General features: G+C 36.0%; 1 protein-coding gene and 1 pseudogene across 1 annotated transcript in view; both read left to right on the forward strand.

Annotated features, from left to right (window-relative positions):
- Nucleotides 1–25175, forward strand: part of PPFIA2 (PPFI scaffold protein A2) — a 418639-nt gene that overhangs the window by 295522 nt on the left and 97942 nt on the right. Inside the window, exon 8 of the mRNA XM_087814518.1 lies at nt 20424–20645. Within this exon, the coding sequence (XP_087670644.1) occupies nt 20424–20645 (222 nt within the window). The remainder of the gene's footprint in view (nt 1–20423; nt 20646–25175) is intronic.
- LOC107526846 (epithelial-stromal interaction protein 1 pseudogene) lies at nt 14196–14941 on the forward strand (annotated as a pseudogene).

A 25175-nucleotide genomic window follows, 5' to 3' on the forward strand; every position in this document is an offset into this window, starting at 1 on the left:
AATCTTAAACTAAGTATTAAAAATTAACTATAATCTGACAGCTAGATTTCATAAGCTGTATTTCAAATATGAATAAATATTATTTCTCTTTCTTTCAGATAAATAAACTGACATTAATTAAGTAAATAAACCTCCAAGCTCTTTAGAATAAGGCATTTGCACATGAAACTCAGTTTAGGAAACTAATGTGTAATTTCCTATTACTGTTTCATTTTATTTTATGAATGCTATATTTATTTTATTTATTTTACATTTATTTCATATTATATCTATTTCATTTTATTTTATTGCTGTTTTATTGTAATTATGTCATCAGTAATACAGTGCTACGCCTTTTATCAGAGACTAATAGAATAACACTCATTTGGGTATGAAAATGGATTTTATAGTCATCTAGTCTTTCTTAGAAATCTACAAAATATTGTTTTATACAATAATGCTGAATTTATGCTCATCTAGACTATAATTAAAGAAATATGCCTTTCAAAGGCATAAAACCTTTAGATCTTGTCTACTACAAACAAATAAGCAAAAAACAAACCAAAACTTATTTGTTGTTAAAGAATTCTACTTCTGAGGAGGAGAAGCACTCATACAAGTATTTTTCCCCCCAAATATTGTGTCTTTAAGATAAAAATCCTAAATATACAGGCATTATAGAATGTAAGAATGCATGTCAGATTAATTTCCAGAAACTGGTTACAGAATTAGGACGAGGACCTGTGTATTTATAATTGATGTCTGACTTTTGGGCTCCACAGATAGAGGTAAATATATGGCAGCTTCTGAGTAGTTGGTGACCTAAAGCACTTGTCTTTATTTTCTTTGCCTTCCAGTTTTTGGTATAAGCATTTTAGCCAGTGAAGAAGAGAAGTTCTGTGACATTGCTATCTCACTCACTCTTTTGTTTCTCTTATTTTATTTTATTTTATTATTATTTTTTTATTTTTTCCATCATCATGTATCTCACCTATACCCTCTTCCACCTCCATCCCCCCTAGCAATAACCACACTGTTGTCTGTGTCCATGAGTTCTTTTTTAAAAAATTTACTGTATTTTATTTTATTTTTTCCATTACCATTTATCCCCTCTATGTCCTTTTGCACCCCCCTCTCGACTGCAATCACCACACTTTGTCCATGTCCATGAGTTATCTCTCTTCTTTTTATTTTTTGCTCAATTCCTCCACCCCCCCTCCAGCCTTTAACAACCCCCACCAGAGCTGTCTATCTATGAGTCTGTCTCTATTTTGCTTGTTAGTCCAGTTTGTTCATTAAACTCCACATTTGAGTGAAATCATGGTACTTGTCTTTGTCTGCCTGGCTTATTTCACTTAGCATAATGTTCTCCAGGTCCATCCATGCTGTGCCAATTGTTGTTGTTTTTAATATGTCTTTATTGATTTCAGAGAGAGGAAGGGAGAGGGAGAGAGAGAGACAGAAACTTCAATGATGAGAGAGTCATTGATCGGCTGCCTCCTGCATGCCCCCGACTGGGGATCAAGCCCGCAACCCGGGCATGTGCCCTGAGCGGGAATCGAACCCCGATCGCCTGGATCCTAGGTCGAGGCTCAACCTCTGAGCCACGCCCAGCCCGGGGACACTTGGTCTTTACAGAACCCATAAATAAACGTACTCTTCCTTAAGGATGTAACTGAAGATTTTTAAACATTTTAATTCTTGATATTCATCCCCCCCCCCCCCAATTTCCTAGAATTGTAAGAAGAGTGACGTCTAAATGCTTTGGAATAATGATATGCTAATATTGTTTAATATATTATATACCCCTATTCTCCAAGTGAACCTAAAATATGTCATGTATATATTTTAAATTTTAAAAGTAAACTCAGTTTATATTACACCTAAGATGATTCATGAAACTACTCCAAAAGATTTATTTATATCACAATTCTTTGCCTGACATATTTCCAGTTTTACTGTGATATAATTGATATATAACATTATATAAATTTAAAATGTACAATGTGATGATTTGGTATTTGGATAAACTGTAAAATGATTACTACAATAAGGTTAGTTAACACATTCATCATTTCACATAGTTATCTTTTGTGTGGGGAGGGAGATGAGGATATTTAAGGTCTATTTTTTTAGCAATTTTCATGTGCACAATACATTATTGTTGACTCTAATCACCATGTTTTACATTAGATCCCCAGAACTTATCCATCTCCTAACTGCTGACATTTCTTAATAGAACATGAAATAATATCCTAATTATTACTTTATCATCCTTATGTAAACACTCCTCAATTACACACAGATAACATTGTAAAGCATCTTTTCTTTTCAGAATTATATCGTATAACATGATTATTTAAAGTGTATCAGGCCCAGCTGGGCGTGGCTCAGCGGTTGAGCGTCGACCTAGGATCCAGGAGATCAGGGTTCAATTCCCAGTCAGGGCACATGCCCGGGTTGCGGGCTGGATCAATGACTCTCTCATCATTGATGTTTCTCTCTCTCTCACTCCCTCTCCTTTTCTCTCTCTGAAATCAATAAAGATATATTTTTAAAAAATAATAAAAAAATAAAGTATATCAATACCATTAAATAACAAGTATCATAGGATTGTGATTTAAATCCTAACAGTTAGTTTTTATTGAGAACTGCTTCAAAGATATATTCAAACAAAGAAAAAGCATATTATTTTGGGGAGTGTTTATGTAATGAAAGTTATCAGTGTCGGATGACTATAGGATTAGTGTGTAAATTACAAAGTAGTTGTTTTGGGGAAAACACCAAACTGTAGTTTGGTGCTATGGGACTGTCAGAAAGTGACTTGTAAATCTTTGTTATATGGATTACCCTTTGTTTAGGGCAGTAAAGTTACTTAAATTACATAGCCTGGGTGAGTTATTAGCCAACAGGAGATGTTTGATGTCAGTGGCTTGAGAACTCTGCTGATAAAATAGTTGATAAAAATAGTCTCATAAAAGCACACTCTAAAATAGGCCTTACATAGAAAAGTTGTGTAATTACTAACACTTTCAAGACAAAAATTGAAAAGAAAATATAAACTGAGCTGAAAACAAGTTTAAATGTTTTTGTATGCCATAAATTTAATCAGTTATTCTAGAAGAACATAAATATTCCTAGGACAACAAATATTTTCAGAACATGAAATTTTACCTTGTTAAAATTTCAGAACTGAACTCAATAGCTTTTTTCTGTTGCTTTCTAGAGGACAGTTAATCTGTGAGTTTTTTCAATAAACAGGAGATAATAATGCTCCTGACTCACATATTCTGCATTTCCAATTATTTTTCCAGCTGTAAATGTTTCCTAAGTGATGTGGATAAGTAGAATACTAGACAGTGGTGGAGACTCAGAAGACCTAGTCCCTGTAATAAATTCACTAGGAAACTAGAATGAGAAATAAACATGCCCAAATTAATATTGCAAAAAATGAGAAAGTGGAGTCAAAATGATACTAGAGTCTAAAGAGGAGATACATTATTTCTGATTGTGGGTGTTAGAGAGACAGTGTGGAATAGTGATTTGTGTCGATATCAGTGGACCTGGATGCAAATTCCATTTCTGCCCATTACTAGCAGTGTGTGACCTTCCTCTTCAACTCCCTGAGCATCAGTTACAGGGAGGTCCACATGCCTAACTTACAGCTTTGCTGCAAGGAACAGAAACACTGACTGAATGACAAAAATCTTGGCACATTGATTACAAGCATTAAAAAGTGTGGTTATAATATTTATTGATATGGCCTTTCATGTTTATTCATTTTTTAAATAAATATTTCATGACAGTCTTACTAAAGGTGCTAGGAAATAGGTCCTGTTCTAGGTCAGGTCAGAGTAATGAACAAGACGGATGAAGGCACAGGCAATAAACAAATACATATAAATAGGTAAAGAGGGTCAAAAGGTAAAAAGAAAAATGTTTTTTAAAAAGGAATGAAGGTGATCAAAGGGTAGGTGCAAGGTGGGTGGAGAGGACATTAAACAGTCATGTCAAGGAAAGACTTTCTTTAGGACCACATTGGGGTTTGACCTGGGACTTGAAAGAATACAGGGAGTCAACCATACGGAAAAGCTTAGAGTTTCTGAAGCGAAGGAAACACAGGGTACCGAGGTGCACCAAGGACAGAAAGGGCTTCTTTGGCTCATTCTCTGGAAGGAAAGGTGACAAGGGAACTGAAGCCCAGTGGTCAGGGGAGCGAGCGGCAGGGGCCAGGACAGAGCAGTGAGAGGGGCCAGATCCTTTAAGTTCTTGCAGGCTGTGGTAAGGAGCCCGATTTTATCCTCAGAGCAATGGGAAGACACAGTAGTGTTTTAAACATAGGAACGCCCTGATTAAATACTTCTAAATAATCATTTGCATTACAGTTTTATGTGGATTTGTAATTTTTTCACATATCAGACTTCCAATGTAGGCAGAGGTTTTCCTTTTCTTAAATTTATCAATAATAAAATTGAGACTTTGGAAGATTAAATGACTTATTTGGCCGAAGCAGGACCAGGACCCTGGTCTTCTCACTTCCAGACAACATTGTGCTCTCATATTCATTCAGGCCAGGATGATCTCTCTAGGTGTTTTGTTGATTTTAAAAAATTCATTCTAACCCAATCTGATTGTTTCCAGTCGTTTATTCTTTCATAATTACACACATTCATATGTTTCTTAGAGTTGATTATTTTATTACATACAAAGGTATGCTTTTTAAGAAAATTATTTTTTCCCACCTCCCAGTTAATTTTACTCTGAACCAATTCTCCAAGACAGTGGCATTCAAAAATTTTGACCACTATGAACATGGCTCTTAAACCTGGGCAAGAGGGGCCCACACTCTGGGCCCACAATGTGTGGAGTCTTGCTTTAGACCTGTGTGCTTCTCTCTGTGGGATGAGGAGTTGATGGGTCCAAAAGAATTATATACCCGTGATTGACACCACCACCTCTTCTTACTATATGCTAGGTACCTGGAAGGCAAGACTTTCTGACCAAACAGACCGTAGCTGGCCTCCAGGGTTTTTAAGGGCTTATATAATAAATATTTTACATATAATTATGTTAACTATACATATAAGTGTTTGACTTATAAATATACCACATTTCTGTTTAAAAATACTACGAACCATCATTTATCAGAGACACCATTCTTTTAAAAACCTCTGATAAGTTCTAGCATAAAGTCACAACCCATAGGGACGCCTCCAGTGTATTATCTACATTTTATCTATTTTTATATGCCTTCCTCGCTGCATGTCAACTACCACCAATAACTGCTCTTCCAAAAATTCAGTCTTTCTCAACTGTAGCTTATTTTATGCATTATCGACTAAGCCCCAATTTCTCTGTATCAGAAATAGTTATCACTTGGATTTATTTACATCTGAATAGCACTAACAATATTTTGCTCTGTGCATTGATCCCTCATAATAACATCTAATTCCTCATAATAGCATAATAAGTGTGTACTTATCTCTTATTCTTCAATGGAATTTTTAAGCAGTGAAACCAAACAGGAAGATAGAATTTATGAATTTGCCATGTTGGGGTTGGTACACATCCCAAGAAAGAGAAGAGCCAAGCATAGCCCTAGATACAAGTAGCTTCTCTGGACTGGAGTCTTTGGCTAGAAAAGGTCCCAGAAGAGACAAGGTTAAGCTGTTCCATGGTTCATCCCTGGGTACATGGAGTTATTCTATATCAATTTTATAGGAGCTGAGCTGGAAAGGATGCCTGTGACTAAAAGCCACCCATTTTCTAGATGCAATGACAAAAATAATTAATAAACATCATCTAAAGGTGTATGAGGTCTCATTAAGTTCAAAACAAATCTCTGTCTAAATGCAGTGACTGAGTTTTTATGCTTTATAATGACTCTACTTGATGAGAAGTGTGGAATGGACTCCTCTATCTTTAAGAATAGACTCAATATTGTTTATTACTAACCCAGGTTTGAGGGAAGCAAAATAAACACATCTTTGCTGATGCAGGTTGTCTTCAGACTTTAAAAGACTGATTCACTTGAGTTTGACAGGAAGTTCGTTCATTTATCTTTATCCTATAGGCATAACCTGGGTGTCATTTTATGCCAAGGAATCTGTTCCCTTACAGGGATACAGAGAACAACATGTATGTTTCCTTCCTTCTGTATTGTTTTGTCTGACCTGTCAAATCAATTCAGGAGAATTTCTAAATCTGTCCATTATTCCACAATTTATCTAATTTCATTTTTCACTTTGGTGGAGTTTATCCATCTTAACATTTCTCAAAAAGCACTAGTTCCCTTAATTGGTGTTTTACAGAACATGCTCCTCAAAAAAGAGAATGCCCAGGACAAGAATATTAGGAAATCTTCTGCTATACAATTTTGAACTGGTGTTTTTACTTTAGTATTTATTAGAATTTTTATCTTTTAATATTGTCAAGGCCCAAGGGGGGAACACAGTTTACACAATGTTTCTTAAACATGTTTGACCAAAAATACCCTTTATTTGAAGGGCAATTTCACATGCCAGGACAAGTATTATGCAGAATATTCTTTAATGCTGGCTCTGGAATTTTAAAGATAAGTAAACCGTTCTTCAAGCCCATCTGGAAACCTCATTTAACAAAGGGGTTGGATGCCAATAAGAACAAGATAAGGAACTGGTAGAAAGTCCTTCACAGTTTTCCAAAGTGTTTTTATGTAAGTTGTTTTATTTGATCCCTGTAATAACCCTATGAGGTTTGTAGAACAAAGATTACTACTGGCTTAAAATCATCTAGCTTGTGAACAGCAGGGGCGGAGATAAATAGTGTGACAAGTATACAAATCTTAAAAGTGAATGTGAGTGAAAAAAAGCAGAATATAAAATACCTGATTTCATGGATTTCAAAATATAAGAGTATTTACTTTAAGAAAAGTCTTAAATCTGCCCATGTGACTAAGAGGATGAAAGCTGATTAGACTAGACATGAGTCTTAAAATTTTTCAAAAATTAACCTTAGACAAAGCAAACGGTTACACCTGGGTTGATGTCTTCAGCAGCCGCCTGGTTAAGTGTACTTCTCCAGCAATTCTCACCGCGTTCTTCTTTGGCACCAAGTTTTTTCTTTTTTTATTCTATCTGTGACATACAAAATTCTTCCAACTTCCTCTTGACCCTACTCTATGTTCTATTCCCCTTGACAGCAAACTCTTCAAAAGGGTCGTCTACTCAGTGTCTCCAGTCACTTTCTTTGCATTATTTTATAAGCCTGTTCAGGTTAGGCCTTTGCCCCACTGCTCCACAGAAACCACTCCTGGCACCATCATCGCTGCATGTATATTGCTAAGTACCACGGGCAATCTCCAGCCCCTGTTGCGGTCGATGTCTGAGCCGTGTTTTTTCCACTTGCATTACAGTAAAGCACACTCCCTTCTGTTTCTGCCTCACTTCACCAGGGCCTCTGTCTCAGTCCTATCTCCCCTTCCTGACTTCCTAATGATGAAGGGATCCAGGGCGCAGTCCAGGGCGCATATCTTTCCTCAGGGATTTCAGTCAGTTTCATAGCTTTAAATATCATCCATGTGATGACTTACAAATCTTTACCTCCAGTTGGGACCCTACAACCAAACACACATATCCAACCACCTATTGAAAATCTCCACTCATATATCTAAGGGAAACTACACACTTAAAGTATAAAAACCTTACCTCTTGAATCCCAGTCCCCTACATCTTTGTCATCTCAGACAATAAAATCCTTGCCTTCCCAGTTGCTCAAGCTAAAGAATTTGGAGTCATCCTTAAGTCTTCCCTATTTCTCACACCCCACATCAAATTTTCCAGAAATTCTAGTTGTCCTACCTTCAAACTGTATCTGGAATCTGACCGCTTCTCATGAACTCTTAATCACTCTGGTCTGAGCAATTATTGTCTCTCATCTGGATTTTGTAATCACCTCCCACCCATGCCCTCTGCATCTCCCATGGGCCATCTGTAGTTCATTTTCAACGTAGCATGAATCAGAGCGATGTTTTAAAGCATAAACCTGAACATGCCAATCGTTTGCTCAGAACTCTGCAAATGTTTCCCATTTAAACAGGGCTCTATGGGATTTGGCTTTTCTTCTGACACCGTCTCCAGCTCCACACTGGCTCCTGTTGACTTCTGACCTGCTCTTTCCTCTGTCTAGGATGTCTTTCTTCCAGATCTCTGCAGAGCTACTTCCCTCTCCTCCATCAAGCCTGTGTTCAAATAACAGATTCGAACATGGTGTATCATTTATGTATTTATAAATCTGTCACACCAACTAAATAAGCTCATGAGGGTTGGGATCTTTGTTTTATTCCCACTGAAGCTCAGGTGTTTAGAAGAGCTCCTGGAACATGATAAGCTCTTAGTATGTGTTCAATAAATGTATACATATATTCATAAATGCATACATACATACAGTGCCACACTGTTTTAATTATTGTTACTTTATAAATCCTGATTCTCAGAGTTTAATTATAATGTCAGCTCTTTAAATCCCATTTTAAAACCTTATTGAGATTTTAATTGGAATTACTTAAGTCGGTAAATTAATTTAGGAAGAATAGCCTTCTCTACAATATTACCATCCATAACGTGGCTGTGTCTCCACTGGTTTGTGTATTTTTTTATGTTCTTCAATGAAATTGTTTAATTTTTCTCACCGAGATCTTACAGATTGTCATATTTTTTTCTAGGCAGCTATAGTTTTGTTTCTTTTGTGATCATTATCTCCTTTTCATACATTGCATATTTTTTCATAATTAACACTGGCATGTAAAGATGCAATTGCTTTTTCAGTACTAATATTGCATCCAGCCAACTTGCTAACCTTACTTCCAACAACTTGTTGTGCTCTTAGGCTTTTCTACGTAGTTAAGTAAATAGGAGTTTTATTCTTGTCTTTCTTCCCAATTTTTTTTACACTTTTCATATATATTATCTAAGACTTCAGTGTTAAATACAATATTCAAAACTTTAATACGGTTTTAGTAGCATGGGTCAGAATGGCACACTACTTCGCAAGACTTTAAAGAAGCTATTTATAAAGCTTTTTAGAAGCTTTAAATACCTAGACTTTAATTATAATGCTACTCAAGTTTAACAATAACTGCGACAATTGCCATAGTAACCTTTTATCAAATTTGGAATCTCCTTTCTAACCCAAGTTTTCTATGAGTTATTATTAATAATAAATACATTCATTTTCTAAAGTGGTGGATTTCATTGAGGATAAAAAATATCGTTGGGGACAAAATCTTGATTTTTGTATTTTAACCATAGGTATGTTTTTCCTGACAGAAGTTAAATTTAAAAAATAGAAAAATAAAACTTTGTTGTGTTTGATTCACATATATTATTCTAAAGTCTATTGCTGATTCTTTACAACTAGAATTGTCATGATTTGATTAGGATACATTGAGCCCACTTTTGACTTGGATATCAGAGGATCTAAGTGACCCCATTAACAGTAAACCTGGTAGCACTCTCTTGGGTCCATTCTTGCTCTGCCTGAATTATCCCCAAACCCCCAAAGTTTAATCAAGTGAAAGGGACCCATTCTTTTAACCATGTTGTGAAAGAAGAGCTAGCAAATGTGATAAAGTGAAAAGTGAGCAACCATTTTTTAAACTGTGATTACTTCTCTTGAGTCTGAGATTCAAAGTATCATTTTGAAAATAGGGACTCCTCCAAATCAAACACCATTTCTGTGCCATTGCAATAACCTACTGATACGCAGGCTAAATAAAACTATACCACACCACTCACTGACCTGGTTTTCCAGTTCCAACAGCAGTAGTGTCATCCTTATTGGATTGGCCATTCAGGGAGGATTTTCCCTTCTCCACCTTATGCCAGCCTGAGGCTTAGTTTCAGTTAGGTTACCAAACTCATCAAGATGATTGATCCAAGAAAGTCTTCCAGACTCAAACACATCCCATGCTGCAACGACAAAAGGCCAGGTATTGCACACAGTTCATAGTCCTACTTTCCTCATGGTAAGTTCTACTTTGAACTCTTGGAGAACTTTCTGACCCAGTCAAATGTCTTAGTCTGTAGGATTCAGAATAGCATTGAACTTCACAGTTGAATGGAGACCAGTCTTTTTTCCTCTCTCTCTCCTGAGTGTTCCTGGTAATTAAGCAAATTATCCTCCTCATCTCCTCTCTTATATCAAGACAAGGTGCAAGATAAATTTTGTCAAGTTCCATGAAATACTCTTCCTCTGGGGCAGGGGTGCCTACTTATCTTATATTTACATATCAAAAGGAACTGCTTAGTGATTCCTTCAGGAAGAAAGAAGATCCTCTCCAGTGTTACTTCTTTATTCTATAGCTGAACAAAGAAACACTTGAAGATTTGCAACTGAAAACAAAAATAAAAAACAAGTACAAAATCCTTACTATACATACTTTACCTCCTTATATCTTCTAACTATATCAATCATTTAAACATGCTACAGATGAAAGTTTTCCCACATTAATCATTCAATATATTTATTTGATGTTGTAGTATAGGAAATATTTTTTATTTTTTACATTTCTGAGTATTATTAACATTAAATCATGAATCAAAATTAACATTAACATTGAATCAAAATTCTTTGTCTTAGTTAGAGTTAAGATACTATAAAATGGAATATATTTCTATCAAGCCACATGTATAAGATATAGTAAATGAATTTTAATCTCAACATTATGTGAATATCAGAAATTCAAAATAATAGCTATTTATCTGATGAAAATGTTCTTGTTCTTAAGTTTGGTGGAAATTCCAAATGGCTTATAATTTCTGTGAAAATAATAACTATTTTATACTTATTAACAAAACACTATTTACCACATTAAACTAAATAACTGACAAGTAAAGGTCTATCAGCTGAATATTTTCATTAAATAATATTATTGAGAATTTATTGTGTTATAATGACATTGCAAAACTCAATGTTAAATAATAAAGTTATTAATGGAAAGTAACTGCAAGAAATCATCTGGTCTAGAAATTTTCCAAGCAGGCCAATATCATTATTTTGTTTTGTTTTTCTTTTTTCTTTTTTTCTAGTTTTTTTAAAAATTAAATTTATTGGGGTGACCTTGGTTAATAAGATTATAGAGGTTTCAAGTGTACATTTCTACAATACATGATCTGTATATTATATTGTGTGTCCACCATCCAAAGTCAAATCGTCTTCTGTCAACATATATTTGACACCCTTCACTCTTTACAACACCCCCAACCACCATACTGGTGTCTGTGTCTGTGAGTTGTTTTTGCTTGTTTGTTTGTTTGTTTTATCCATTGTAGAGAGAGAGAGCGAGAGAGAGAGAAACATCAGTTTGTTGTTCCACTTATTTATGCATTCATCAGTTGCTTTTGCATATGCTCTGACTGGAGGTCGAACAAGCAACCTTGGCATATTGGGATGACAGTCTTAACCAACTGAACTACCCAGCCAAGGCTTATGAGTTTTTGTTTGTTTGTTTTTCTTGTCAGTTTTGTATCCCACATATGAGTGAAATCATATCATTTTTTACCTTTTTCTGTCTGACTTATTTTGCTTAGCATAATATTTTCAAGGTCCATCCATGTTGTCACAATGGCAGTATTTCAAATTTTCTTACGGCTGAGTAGTATTCCATTGCATATATGTACCACATCTTCTTTATCCAATAATCTATCAAAAAACACTTCTGCTGTTTCCATGTCTTGGCCACGTGAATAATACTGCAATGAACATAGGGGTACAAATGTCCAACAGATATATGAAAAGATGCTCAACTAATTAGCTGTTAGGAAAATGCAAATCAAAACTACAAGATCCTACCTCACACCTGTTAAAATGGCCATTATCAACAAGACAAGTAATATCAAGTGTTGCAGAGGATGTGGAGAAAAAGGAACCCTCATTCACTGCTGGTGGGAATGTAGACTGGTACAGCCACTGTGGAAAATAGCATAGAGTTTCCACAAAAAAAAAAAAAAAAAAATAGAGTTACCATATGACCTAGCAACTCCTCCCCTGGTGTCTACCAGAAACATTTGAAAACATTTATTCACAAAGATATGTGCACTCCTATGTTCATTGCAACACTACTCATGGTGGCCAAGACATGGTCAACTCTATTAAAAAGTTTATTTTTTCTCACTTTTCAGAAATAAGAGATAAAGTCTATTTGAAATATTAAATATTAAAAAAATAATTAATTAATACTAAAATAAATAATACTAATTTTGAGGTTTATTATTATTTTATTACATCCATGTCATCAATCATTTTATTGTTTATTACTCTAAACTCTTTCCCATTTTATGCCAGACAGTTTTTCAGGTTTGATGACTAAATTAGTTACAGTAATTAGAAAACTACCTGGATAATATAGGTCTCTAGTTCTTAACCCCAACTAAGCATTACAATTAATTAGGGAGTAAAATCAAGTGTATGTACCTCACCCGTGGATATGGTCTAGAGTAGGATCTATTCTACAGTATTACGCAACTCTGCCAAGGATTCTCATGTGTGGTCCTGGCTGAGAATAACTGATATAGAGTACAAATATAATTTCTTCTTTCTTCTAGGCTTTAGATTTGCCAGGATTGTAAACAGATGGCTTATATATGATGAAACAGATTTAAGTCAGTGTGAAATTAAAATTAACATCTGTGAATTTTGTACTGGAGAATCTCAAATCAAAGACAAAATGTAGTTATTTGTAGGACAAGATTTGAAATCTGAGGCCAGGTCTGATTTTTGAGAGCTGGAAAGCAATATGGAGATTCACAAACACAGTGTGGGTGAACCAAAATGCCCAAAAGTCATAGCATTGAAACCTTTGGACTACCCAGTGCTTAAATGCTTTCTCAACCTCATCTATTTGGTTAATTGTTTGGTTGCTTGATTTGATTTATTTTTCCCCTCCACATTATGTTACGTTCAGGGGGGAAATTTCATATTCTAAGCATCCAACCTAGTGTCTGACATATGGTAGAGGCTAAACAGATAGTAAAGCTTTGGTGATTGAAAGAATGGATGAATGAAACAATGAAGGAACAGAAGAAATTGAACAAAAGAGGGGAGAAAATGAGAGCGGGAGGAAGAAAGAAAGAACAGACTCTGAGTAATGTGACACTGGGATAAGAATGCCTGGGTTCAGACCTTAACCTTAATATTTTTAAGAGTATGACATTAAGCAAAATACACTCTGTGCTTCAATATCCTTCTGTGCTTTTGGTGTTATCAAGAAATTATTTTCTAACACAAGGTATAAAGACTTTCAATGTATTTTTTTTTAATTGTAGAAGTATATGTCTAGATTTCTAATTTTAAATGCAATACTCAGATGTTAAAAATTTAAATACATATATTTTTGATTCATTATTGAGCACCTGTGTTAGTTGTTATAAAGATAAAAGAGTTTATGTACTAGAACAGTGCCTGAAACATAGTCAGAACTTAACAAATATTAACAAAATGGAGTAATGTATGAACCCATGCATGCTGAAAGCCAAAAATTTACCACCTATTTGTTCTTGGATCACCAAGTACTCAATAAATGTTAGCTTGTATTATTACTTGTCATTATTCTAATGAAAGATACAGTCTTTTGGGGGATTTGGAGGTAAATTCAAATTTAATGAGAAGTAATCGAAATATCTATTCCATCAATAAAAACTGATCGCATAACTACCAAGTCAAAATTAAAAACACTTGCATTTCAAACAGCACCATAAAAAAAGTGAAAAGATAATCCACAGACTGGGAAGAACTGTTTGCAAGTCATATATCTGATAAAGGAGACTTGTATCCAAAATATATATAAGAAATTCTTATAATTCAATAATAAAGGATTAATAATCCAATTAATAAATGAGTAAAATATTTATTATTTTATTTTATTTTTAAAAACATATCTATTGATTTCAGAGAGAGGAAAGGAGGGGGAGAGAGAGATAGAAACATCAGTGATGAGAGAGCCATTGATCGGCTGCCTCCTAAGTAATTCAACATCCTAAGTAATTAGGATATGCAAGTCAAAACCAGAGGGGGAGCCCCCATCCCTCTCACAGAGGTAGCAGCCCAGGTCCAAGGGCCCTGAACCATGTACAACAGCAGTACCGGTGCTTGGCTCCAGGCTCTGTACCCCCTCAGCCTCCCTCTTAGCCTTGGATCCTTCTGGGCAGCAGGAGAAGCTGAGCCAGCTGCATGGCCCCAGGATGGATTTGGAGGTGATCTCTGAGAGCCCCTCCTGGAAAAGCACGGAGCACCAGGACCAGAGACTCACAGGCATGTACACCTCGATAGAACCAAATGAAAACCAAAGAAATCAGATACAAAAGATTGCTGAGAAAGAGCTGGAGAGCCTGGAGAAGCGATGGAGCAAGGTAGAGCAAAGCCAGTTATCGTGGTGCCAAGGCAGCTAGGTGGAAGCCAGTCAGGGGCTAAAGTCAGGCAGAAACGACTCCAACAGATGCAAACTAAAGACCAGCAAGAGCTTAAAAGAGAAGAAGCTGTGGAATCAAGAAGGAAGCTGAAGAAACTAAAATCCAAAAACTGAAGGGAATGTAGAGAGAGAAGAGCAAAAAACTAGAGGAATAAAAAAAGACAAAGACAACCTCAGAAGAGAATTGTTCAGAGCATCAGGAGTGCAGCACTGCCATGGTCTGCGGCAGAATGGAGACAGAGTTGCCCAATGGAAGCACCTGTCAAACTGCTCTCTGTGACCCACCGTCTTCAAGCTGGGCCCGGAGCCATGCTTATCAGGATTCTCTAAAGGAAGAAGCAGCTTGAAAATTGCAAAAGATGAAGGAGGAATGACATCAGAAGAGTGAATTACTGAAATTTAAGCAAGAGCAACAGGAAGGAGAAAACCAAAACCCAGCAGGCTGAGCACAGGAGGGTAAGTAATGCTTTTCTGGAGGACACCCGGGCAAAGGCCAACCAGCTGGCCAAGAGCACTTAGGAGGTTAGTGGAATATGAATAGTGGTAACAGCTGGGACATATGGGAAGTGTATACTCACATCTGCCTTTGCCAACTCACCTTAACAAAACCTTAGGACATGCTTTTTTAATAGTAAACTGATGAACAAAATAGGTCCAGAAGCATGGAGGCATGGAATAGACGGCATATCTCAGGGGGAGGGTGGGGCAGACGGAGAGATTAACCAAGGAATTTATACACATATGTGCGTAACCCATGGACACAGACAATAGAGTGGTGAAGGCTTGTGGTGGAGCAAGGGCTGGGAGGAGGGAAGTTGGAGAACATCTGTAATACTGTCAAAAATAATTTTTTAAATGTGATTTTGTTTGTCCTCACTGCTTTACCTTGACTTCAACTGTCCACCCACACAGCTGGGCAGCCAGGATGACAGGTTTTTTTCCTGTCATTGCTTATGAGTGTTTGCAGGAGCTGATTACTGAACTCATATTTAATCTCTACTGCCAATGAAATGCTGTAGTATTTTTCTAATTGGTTTTCTCTCTAATGGCAGTATAATTACAGCAATTTTATTAAGATAAAAAATGAAGGAATCATTTGATGCTTTCAGGTTAGTGAGAGCTATGGGGGCTGTATGCTTGTCTCTCTAAGCAGTTAATTCTCAGATCAGGTTTGGGAAAGCTTGAATATCTTTTTATATTTTAATCCCAAATTTCTTAATCCAGCATACAGACCTAAGGAAGTGAATTAAATTTTTATACTCTTTAAAACAAATATATAAATAAATTTGAACTACCTTTGCCAAAAAAAAAAAAAAAAAATCCCATAAGAAATACCACTTTATACCCACTAGAGTGGCTGTAATAAAAAGACAGATAATAACAAGTTTTGATGAGAATGTAAGAAATTGGAACTCTCATCACTGCTGGTGAGAATGTACAATGGTGCAACCACTTTGGGAAACAGATCTTCAAAATGTTAAATTTAGAAACACCATATAGTCCAACAATTCTACTCCTAGAAATCTATCCAAGAGAACTGAAAACATATGTCCACACAAAGCCTTACACACAAATGTTTACAGCAGCATAATTCATAGTGGCCAAAAGATGGAAGCAATCTAAACAGCCATGACCCGATTAATATATAAATAACATGTAGTATATCCATATGATGCAATTCAATTCTTCTGCAATAAAATAAATATTGTGCACATGCTACGACATGGATGAATCTCAAAAAACATTATATTCAGTGAATAAAGTTAGTCACAAAAGACTATTCTGTGATTCCATTTATGTGAAAGATACCAAATAGACAAATCTATTGTGATAGAAAGTAGATTAGTGGAGCAGGGGTGGGGTCAGCTTTAAGTGGCTGCTAATGGATATGATGTTTCTATAGAAGTGATGAAAATGTTCTCAAATTGTTGCTCTGATAGTTGCACAATTCTCTAAATATACTAAACACCATTGACATTTATACTTTAAATGAACAAATTTTATGCTTTATAAATTATATCTCAATAAAGCTATTTTAAATAAGCACTGAGTTTTCCTCTAATTAAGTCATTTGCCATTTAGGTTAAAGTGTCACAATTTATTTTAAAGTTAATTCTACATACCAATGATCTGGAACAAAAGTTACATATTCCTGCCCTGGCCAGTGTAGTTCAGTTGGTTGGAGCATTGTCCTATGCACCGAAAGGTTGTGGGTTCAATTCCTGGTCAGGGCACATACTTAGGTTGCATGTTTGATGCCCAGTTGGGGCACTAAGGGAAGCAACCAGTCCATGCTTCTCTCATACATTGATGTTTCTCTCTCTCTCTTGTCAGTTGGAACATATCCTCAGGTAAAGATTAAAATAATAATAAGAGTAAAGTTATATATTCCTATTCTAAGATAAAAATCAGTTTTTATGTGTTCTTCCTACCCTGAAATAATGAAAACATATTAAGCTCACTATAAAATGTATTTAAGGTGATTTGAACAGATGAAATAGTACACATTTTTTAAATATAAAAGATTCATAAACAGTTAAGAAAAAAAATTGAGTTTGAAAATTTTCCCATGAATTAGTCCCAAATTCCAAAGTAGTGTAAAAACTATGCAGTACACATCTTTTCCTTAAAGGAATTAAGGAGGTTAACATTTTAAAGGTGTTTTATTTTAGTTGCCTGATTGCTGTTTATGTTTGGTTAAAATTTTTCTTACCTTGAACCCATTAAAAATATGCCATTTTTAAACAAGATTTTAATGGACTTCAGCTGCACAGAATTAGAAAAATCATTTTTCTAATTAGAAAATTAACATCATTCAGTTGCACTAAAAAAATACTTGTTGAATATGCATATATGTATGTGTATACTTATATATGTAATTCACACAAACGCACACACACATACACACTATATTCTTGGTACTTGTCTATACCACACAGCTTGTATGACTATCATGTTGATTTATATGTTCTGATTACAGCCAGTATGGTAAAGGGTAGATGAACTAAATTGGGAATTCAAAGTTCTGAATTTTAATTCAGATCAGCTCCAAGTGGTCACCTGTGCCTCAGTTTCTCCAGTTTTTTAGGGCACTAAAACCCTAAATGAAAATTTTCAATTATGTAAAACATTTTTCAAAGTAAAAATTTGTTTTCTAGTAATTTTTTTAGTTTCTAAAAATTCCTTTTCTTTTAGTTGACGGCAGAAAGTTCTCAATGTGAGGAGGTGAGGAGGTAGGAGTTCTAGTAAAGTTTCAGCTCGCCTGGTTGCTTGTAAGTAGTGTCCAGAGTTAGAAGATATCTGCTATTATGACAGGAACCCTTAATAGTATACCTTAGTTATCCCAAATTTGGACACAACTGACTGGAAATTGGCTCTCTCTTTCTTCCCTGAACCAGTTCTCAATTGTTCCCTAATGATTAGAAACTGGCTCTTAGTTCAATGTACAGTTGGGTTGTGACCTGCATAAAGGTCACTATCATTGTTTTTGAGTTTTGTGTCCATAAAAGCTGTCTAAAAAGTTTGTTTTTCATTAGCTTCACAATAATATAGTGCTACATTGTATGCAGTATTACATGCCCCCAGGGCAGGGCCATAACTTTGGAAAGGCGGTTCCCTTCCCCTGACAGCAGTTCCTGGGGACATTCTCAGCTGTGATCCCTCAGCTAGCGACAACCTCAGCAGGAAGGAGAGAAGGAAAATCCTGTCAGCTTACTGCAGCGTCCTTCCAACATCCCTATGTAGTTGTAGTATCTGTTATCATTTTACTAGATATTTAGAGGTTCAGTGCCTGCAATACAAAAGTTCAGCAATACCTTCAAAGTACTAGGTCTGTAGATCTGTCTGACATCTTTAGATATGTCCTATCTGACTCAATCATTTTCTGCCCATCTTCTCATTGCTTTTATAATGCTTTCTGCTCTGCCCCTTTCTCCTGCAGTCAGTTACTCTACATTTTAAAAAATGTTTTTAATTGCTTTGAGAGAGAGAGGAAGAGGGAGGGAGAGAGAGAGAGCGATCCAAAAGATTTATAGATTTGTTGTTCCACTTATTTATGCATTCATTGGTTGATTCTTGTATGTGCCCTGACCAGGGAGTGAACCCACAACCTCGATATATCAAGATGACACTCTACCAACTGAGCCACTGGCCAGGGTCATAACTTTTTTTTTTAATTAAGCTTTTTATTTTAAGATAATGTAGATTCACACATGGTTGAAAGAAATAATATAGAGCCATCCTGTGTACCCTTTACTCATTCCTAAAAATCATGAGCTATACAAAATTGTACAATAAAAAAACACAGGCCTCTAAGTGAAATAAGCCAGTCAGAGAAAGGCAAGTACCACATGATCTCACTTATATGTGGAGTATAATAAACAAAATAAACTGATGAACAAAATGGATCCAGAGACAAAGAAACGTGGAATAGACTGAGGGATCTCAGAGGGAAGGTGGGGAGGAGGGAGAGGGTGGGGAGAGATTAATCAAAGAACTTATATGTTTATAAGCATAACCCATGGACACAGACATGGGTCTGTGGAAGGCCTGGGGGTGAGATGGATGTGGGCTGGAGGGGTCAATGAGAGTAAACAGGGGACATCTGTAATATTTTCAATAATAAAGATAAAGAAAATTAAAAAAAAAAACACAGGGCAGGAAAAGGGGTTTGCAGCACATTCTGAAAACTTTAAAGATGACATAAAAAGAGATATGAAACTATTAAAAATGGTAGCACAGTTTTACATATGTCACATGGTCAAGAATGACATAAATGCTATAATAAGTAGAACTCTTTACCTGAAAAAGACCTGACGTTTGCCTATGGAATGGGTGTCAGAAAGGTTATAGCTGTGAGTTAATGTGAGATGGTGGAAGGAGGCGTGTCTGAAATCAGACAGAAACTTTTAACACAGATATGGATGGTTTGTCTCTAAGCACACTGTGAATTGGGCTCAGTAGGAGATGCTTGAGGAATGTGCATGTGTGCACTTTGTATGTTCCCACTTGGCTTGGTTCAGGAAGGTGCAGTTTTCTGTATTTAGTCAGTGATTCCCCGAAATGAAACAGCGCATAAGAGAACACAAAATTTACGTATGTCAAATTGTTTCTCGATATAGCTATTGTTTTGGAACAAATTCATGTTTTCCAAAGAAGCATTATAACAGAATTGATTGTACTTTTCTCTCTCTCATTTTGTTATTTTAACTTGGTTGTGCTCTTTTTCTCTTAGCACATATTTCTCTCCAGTTGCTGCACCATCTTTGCCACAAAACTTCTTCAAGGCAGCGAGGCTGTAGGGCTCGCTTTCGAGGACATGGGTCACCCTGACTGTTGGCGGCCCCTTCAGAAGGGGGAAACGTCAGTTTCAGGGAACTTAATTCCCTTCAGCCTCCTTCCTGTGGGTTGTGGGCACTCATGACTCCTATGTTGATAGCAATATAGAGATCCAGACTTTTCTAGGCTGTAGCTCTGTTCCAGCTAGGTCACATTCACAGCGGGAACAGCCTTCTTTAAAATGGTGCAGCAGTTCTTTATCTGAGTGTCATTGAAAATAAAACTTGCAGATGCATACAGGAGCTTGAATAAAAATAGAAAATATTGCAGAGTTTCTATGCCCTTATTATTTAATAATAATATACTGTGTTACATAAATGTAATATTATTTATAATAAATTTTATATATAATTGATAACATAATAGCTCCCACTGATTAAATGTTTAGGATATGCCAGTGTTTTGTGTTAAGCTACGTATAATAAATATATAATAAATTTCAGTTCAAATGTCATTGTTAACCTGTTTCAAAATTACTGGTCTACTTTTACTTCTCTTGTCAGTTAAGAGTTTTTCTCAGAAACTTCTTTTCCTCTTAAATTAACTCTCCTAGAGTTCTTATTTCTCGGTGTGAAAATCATATCAGTTTCATTTCTTTAAGTTTGTGAATTTTAAATGAAAGATGAGAAAACCCTAAGTGCTGTGTCTTTCTCTCTTCCTGCAGCGTTTATCCAATGGTTCTATAGACTCAACTGATGAAACTAGTCAAATAGTTGAACTACAAGAACTGCTTGAAAAGCAAAACTACGAAATGGCCCAAATGAAAGAACGCTTATCAGCGCTTTCTTCCCGAGTGGGAGAGGTGGAACAAGAAGCAGAGACAGCAAGAAAGGATCTCATTAAAACAGAAGAAATGAACACGAAGTATCAAAGGGACATCCGGGAGGTAAGTGATTAATAACACTCTCAGCCTTTACTTCCCGAATGCTATCCCTGGGATGCTTTTTCAGTAATTTCCCCTAGTGCCAATACTCTCCACATCTCAAAAGACCAGAATTTGGGATGCGTTATGTTAGCTATGGAAGTTGTTCACTAAGGCAAATACTGTTTACTTCATCATTCCTTTAACTATGCACGGAAAGAAATTTTGACATCAAGTCTCAGATGTAATAGAAAGTTTTTAAAGTTGTTAAAGATTTTTTTTTTACATGTTTTGAGCTGTTCATTTTAAATAACCCTAGATGTGAGTATGTGTAATGAATTGCTATGCTCTTAGATATGGGACTACTCAAAGACATTATTTAAAAATTTCCCCTCTCATTTTGATTTTGTGTCAGTGAATGTGAATGTATGTTTGAATGTGGAAATCTTCCTTTTTCTATATATTCAGTTCTTGCTAGACTTATATCATGATATCTATTTTAAAAAGAGAGTTCTGGAAAGTTACTACAAAAGATGCAATGAGATCATTTATTTGTAACATTGCCAAATTATCTTACCAGCTAAGATGAAAAGTTTAGAATTTTCACTTTCTCACTCTATTCAATTAAAAAGAAAATTATCGAAATATTTATGGAAATTTTATTTTGTGACTTCCTGTTTCCATTTTTACCTATTCATTTACATCATATATTTTTAGGCTTTTAATATCTTCTATTAACTAGTTGTTATTGTAGTTTATCCTACTCTCTGTAACCAGTTCTTTTCTTCCCATTTTCCCTTGCGCCCATTTTATCATACCTTTTCTTCACTGTCCCGTCAAAACTGTTCTTATCCAAGTGGCCATTGGCCTCCATGTTGCTGAATCTAAGGACCCCTTCTTGTTCTTTGAAGCACTGGACCCGGTTCTCACTCCCTGGAGCACCTTTTCACTTGGCTAATAGCACACTCACTCTCCCGATTTTCCTCCAGCTTGCGACTCCCACTTCAGCCTCCTTTACGAGCGCAACTTCGTCCCCAGCCTTGGAGTGCGCCTCTTGCAGCGCCTTCCTTTCTCAATCTACCTTTACTCCCTAGTTCATGCAGTCTCATGGCTCCAAAACCACCCACTGACTTATGACTCCCAATTTATATCTGCAGCTTATCCTCTCTCCTGATTTCTAGAAGCCTGTGTCTAAATTTCCAATGGGTATCACAAATTAGATTGGTCAATGTTGTTTTCCTGATATTCCCCCAGGAAGCCAGACTTACTCGAGTGTCGCACATCTCAATCAATGGCAGCCCCAGTATTGTTGCTCAGACCAAAAAAACCTTGGAGCTGTCCTTGGTATCTCTCTCATTTTCTCACCGCCTTTGATTCAGTCGTAAACTTTTATACGAATTAACAGTCTACAGAAATGCCTCTTATCTGAACTCCTTCTCACACCCCAAACTCAGAGGATTTATAAAGTAAATGAATTTAACCTCTCTTCTATATCACTGTTGAGGAATCCTGAGATTTGTGGTTAGTAAACCACCAAGGTGATTTCTTGTGTTTTTGCTCGTTCTGTATTTCTTTATTCTCTTAGTCCTAGAGATTTAGCTATTTTTTCTTACATTTAATACTCATCTATTTTATTTATGCTTATTTAATCCAGTGTCACAGGTAGAGTCGAATATCTCCAGCTCCCCTTTATTATTGCCAATGTAAAAATAATTTCTTGATTCTAATAGTCTTTGGATGTAGGTGACAAAAAATTTCTACTACCTGGTTCCAGGTGTTCTTTTTTTTCCTGGAAGATATTTTTTCCATTGCTTTTCAGAGAGAGAGAGAGAGAGAGAGAGAGAGAAGGAGAGAGAGAGAAAGAAACATTGAAGTGAGAGTGACACATCCATTGGTTGCCTCCTGCACGTACCCTGACCAGGGCCTAGTATAGAGCCTGCAACCCAGGTACATGCCCTTGAGCAGGATCGAAGCTGAGACTCAGCAGGCTGACACTCTAACCACTAAGTGAAGCCAGCTAGGGCCAGATGTTCTTTTATTGGTAATCCCTTCTACTAATGGGTAAAGTATTCTACCTTCCCATGAATTCTTTTAAAATATAACTATTCTTATCAGGTCTGTAATTTCTATGTAGTTGTACTTTAGAAGAGTTTCATGAGAAAGGAATATCTACCATCATTCACCTTTGAAGGGAGATTGCAAGCACCAGTGCTTTCAGAGCCAGGCAGGCAGGGTAAATGTATGAAGGGCCAAGTGCGGAATAGGAGACAGTGATGGAGTCAGTGAAACCTGGACAAGGAGCCTATGCTCTGCCTGCCTTTCTGGATCCATCTCACGTGTTAGTGTGTGTGTGTGTATACTAAAGACACTGTGAAGGTCAAATAAAATATTTTCAAACATATTCATGTCACAGGTCACAGGCTCCTGGTTTGCTGCTAGGAATTTCTTGAGGACCAACCATGAAAGCTATTTTAAGTGCATTATATCTAATTTCTCTAATATCTTACAACTATGCAAAAGAGAAGGTACTCGCCGTTACCCCCCTTTCTCTCAGGTGAAGAATCTAAGGTTTAATGAGGTCAAGTGGCTTGTCCAAGGCCTATGCACTGCCCTCCCCACCCCCTCAGGCCCCAGTACCAGGAAGACACAGGACAAGCCTGACTTTAAAACCTGTTCTTCTTCCACTTTGAGTAGCTTCCAAAATCAGTGAGATACAGGCATTACTTCAGTGATAGAAACTGGCAAAAAAAAAAAAAAATACACCTGCAATATAACTGCCCCCTAAATAATCAAACTTTTGATCATTTTTTCCCAATAATCATGAAGATATAAAAATCACATACTTAAAAAAGCTATCATTTAGTCACACCTAAGGCCCCAGACTTAGCTTTTATTTTCATGAATAAACATGTATTCTTGGGCTGTGGTCACAGAAAATCTACTAGATTGCAAGTATTTTAGTAGAAGAAAAATTAAGGTGGTTTTTCTGGCTACCTCTGTAGCATTTTTAGCATAGTGTGATTTATATATTGAATATTTATATAGTATAATTCAATAAACAGTTATTGAATTAAGAAAAAAATTATAAAATAGAAAAAAACTAACCATATAATTAAAAACTGAAACATATATTAGACTGTAAAAATGCTCTAATATATCAAAATGAATTATATAAGTATGTTTTATTAGTGGTTTCAAATTATAGTTCTGTAATAATTCTTTGTCAAGAAATAAATCTATCCAAATTTATTTGTGTTGAAGTTTTGTTTTAGTTGCTTGGTAAATTGATAGTGACCTATTAGGGTGGGGGACTGGAATAAGTCTAGGCACAGCACACATATTGGAAAACATAGACAGCTTATTCCTTAATGTTGAAAAGGTGTATCTAAGAGCAGCTATTATTGGATATCTTTAGGTATTTGATCCAAAAGTGCAGTCTGAAAGTTCAGCTAAAACCTATTTTTCCTGCAACATTTGAAAAGGAAATGTAGTCAGACCCGGCCTGTGTGGCTCAGTGGTTGAGCATTGACCTATGATCCAGGAGATCTTGATTTGATTCCCAGTCAGGGCACATGACCAGGTTGTGGGTTCCATTCCCAGTAGGGGGCATGAGGGAAGCAGCCAATCAATGACTCTCTCATTATTGATGTTTCTATCTCTCTCCCTCTCCCTTCCTCTTTCTGAAGTCAACAAAGATATATATATTTTTTCAATTTAATAAAAATTTTATATATGCAGGCTAGATTCAGAATTTTCTCTTTGAGCTAAAACATTGACAAAGTAGTCCCAGAGTTCTGTATGAAAATGAAATTAACAGAATGAAATATTAATAATTGTACACACTCTGAAGGGATCCCCTAAGATAAATACCCTGTCATCATTGGCTAAAAATATGTATAAAATAGAAAAAGTCAAAATTTAAAATAAAAGCTTTTAAAATAGTAATTGTTGTTTGAGATGGCTGAAATCTAAGGGTGTGTACCTAATGTCCAAAAAAAAAAAAAAAAAAAAATTAATCTGGATATTTTCTTTTTGCCAAATGGAGGGATTATTAGATTTTATATATTTGATCTTAATGTTAACATAATTAAGCAAGTAGTCTTTGATTGGGCCTTGAAGTTCAGCAGGATTGAGCTAGACAAGGCAACAAAAATGCATCCCAGGTGGAAATGAAGTCACAGAGTGTATTAGTTTCCTGGGGCTGCTATAACAAATTACCATAAACTGGGTAATTTAAAATAACAGTAATTCATTCTCTCATGGTTTGGGAGGCTATAAGTTCAAAATCAAGGTGTCAGTAGGGCTATATTCTCTCTAAAGGTTCTATCTAGTAAAGGGTCATTGGGGAGAAAAAGGGTCATCTGTAATATTTTAAACAAACAAAGAATGTTTAGTAGCCGCTTCTAGCTTCCGGATGTTGCTGGGATTCCTTGATGTTCTTAGCTGGCAACATTATAACTGCAACCTCTGCTTCCCTTGTCACATTGCCTTTGAATCTGTATGTCTCTGTGTCCCCAGATCTCCCTCTCCTCATAAGAACACCAGTCATTGGAT

The sequence above is a fragment of the Miniopterus natalensis genome, chromosome 2 (assembly GCF_054644295.1).
Source record: "Miniopterus natalensis isolate mMinNat1 chromosome 2, mMinNat1.hap1, whole genome shotgun sequence".
NCBI lineage: Eukaryota > Metazoa > Chordata > Mammalia > Chiroptera > Miniopteridae > Miniopterus > Miniopterus natalensis.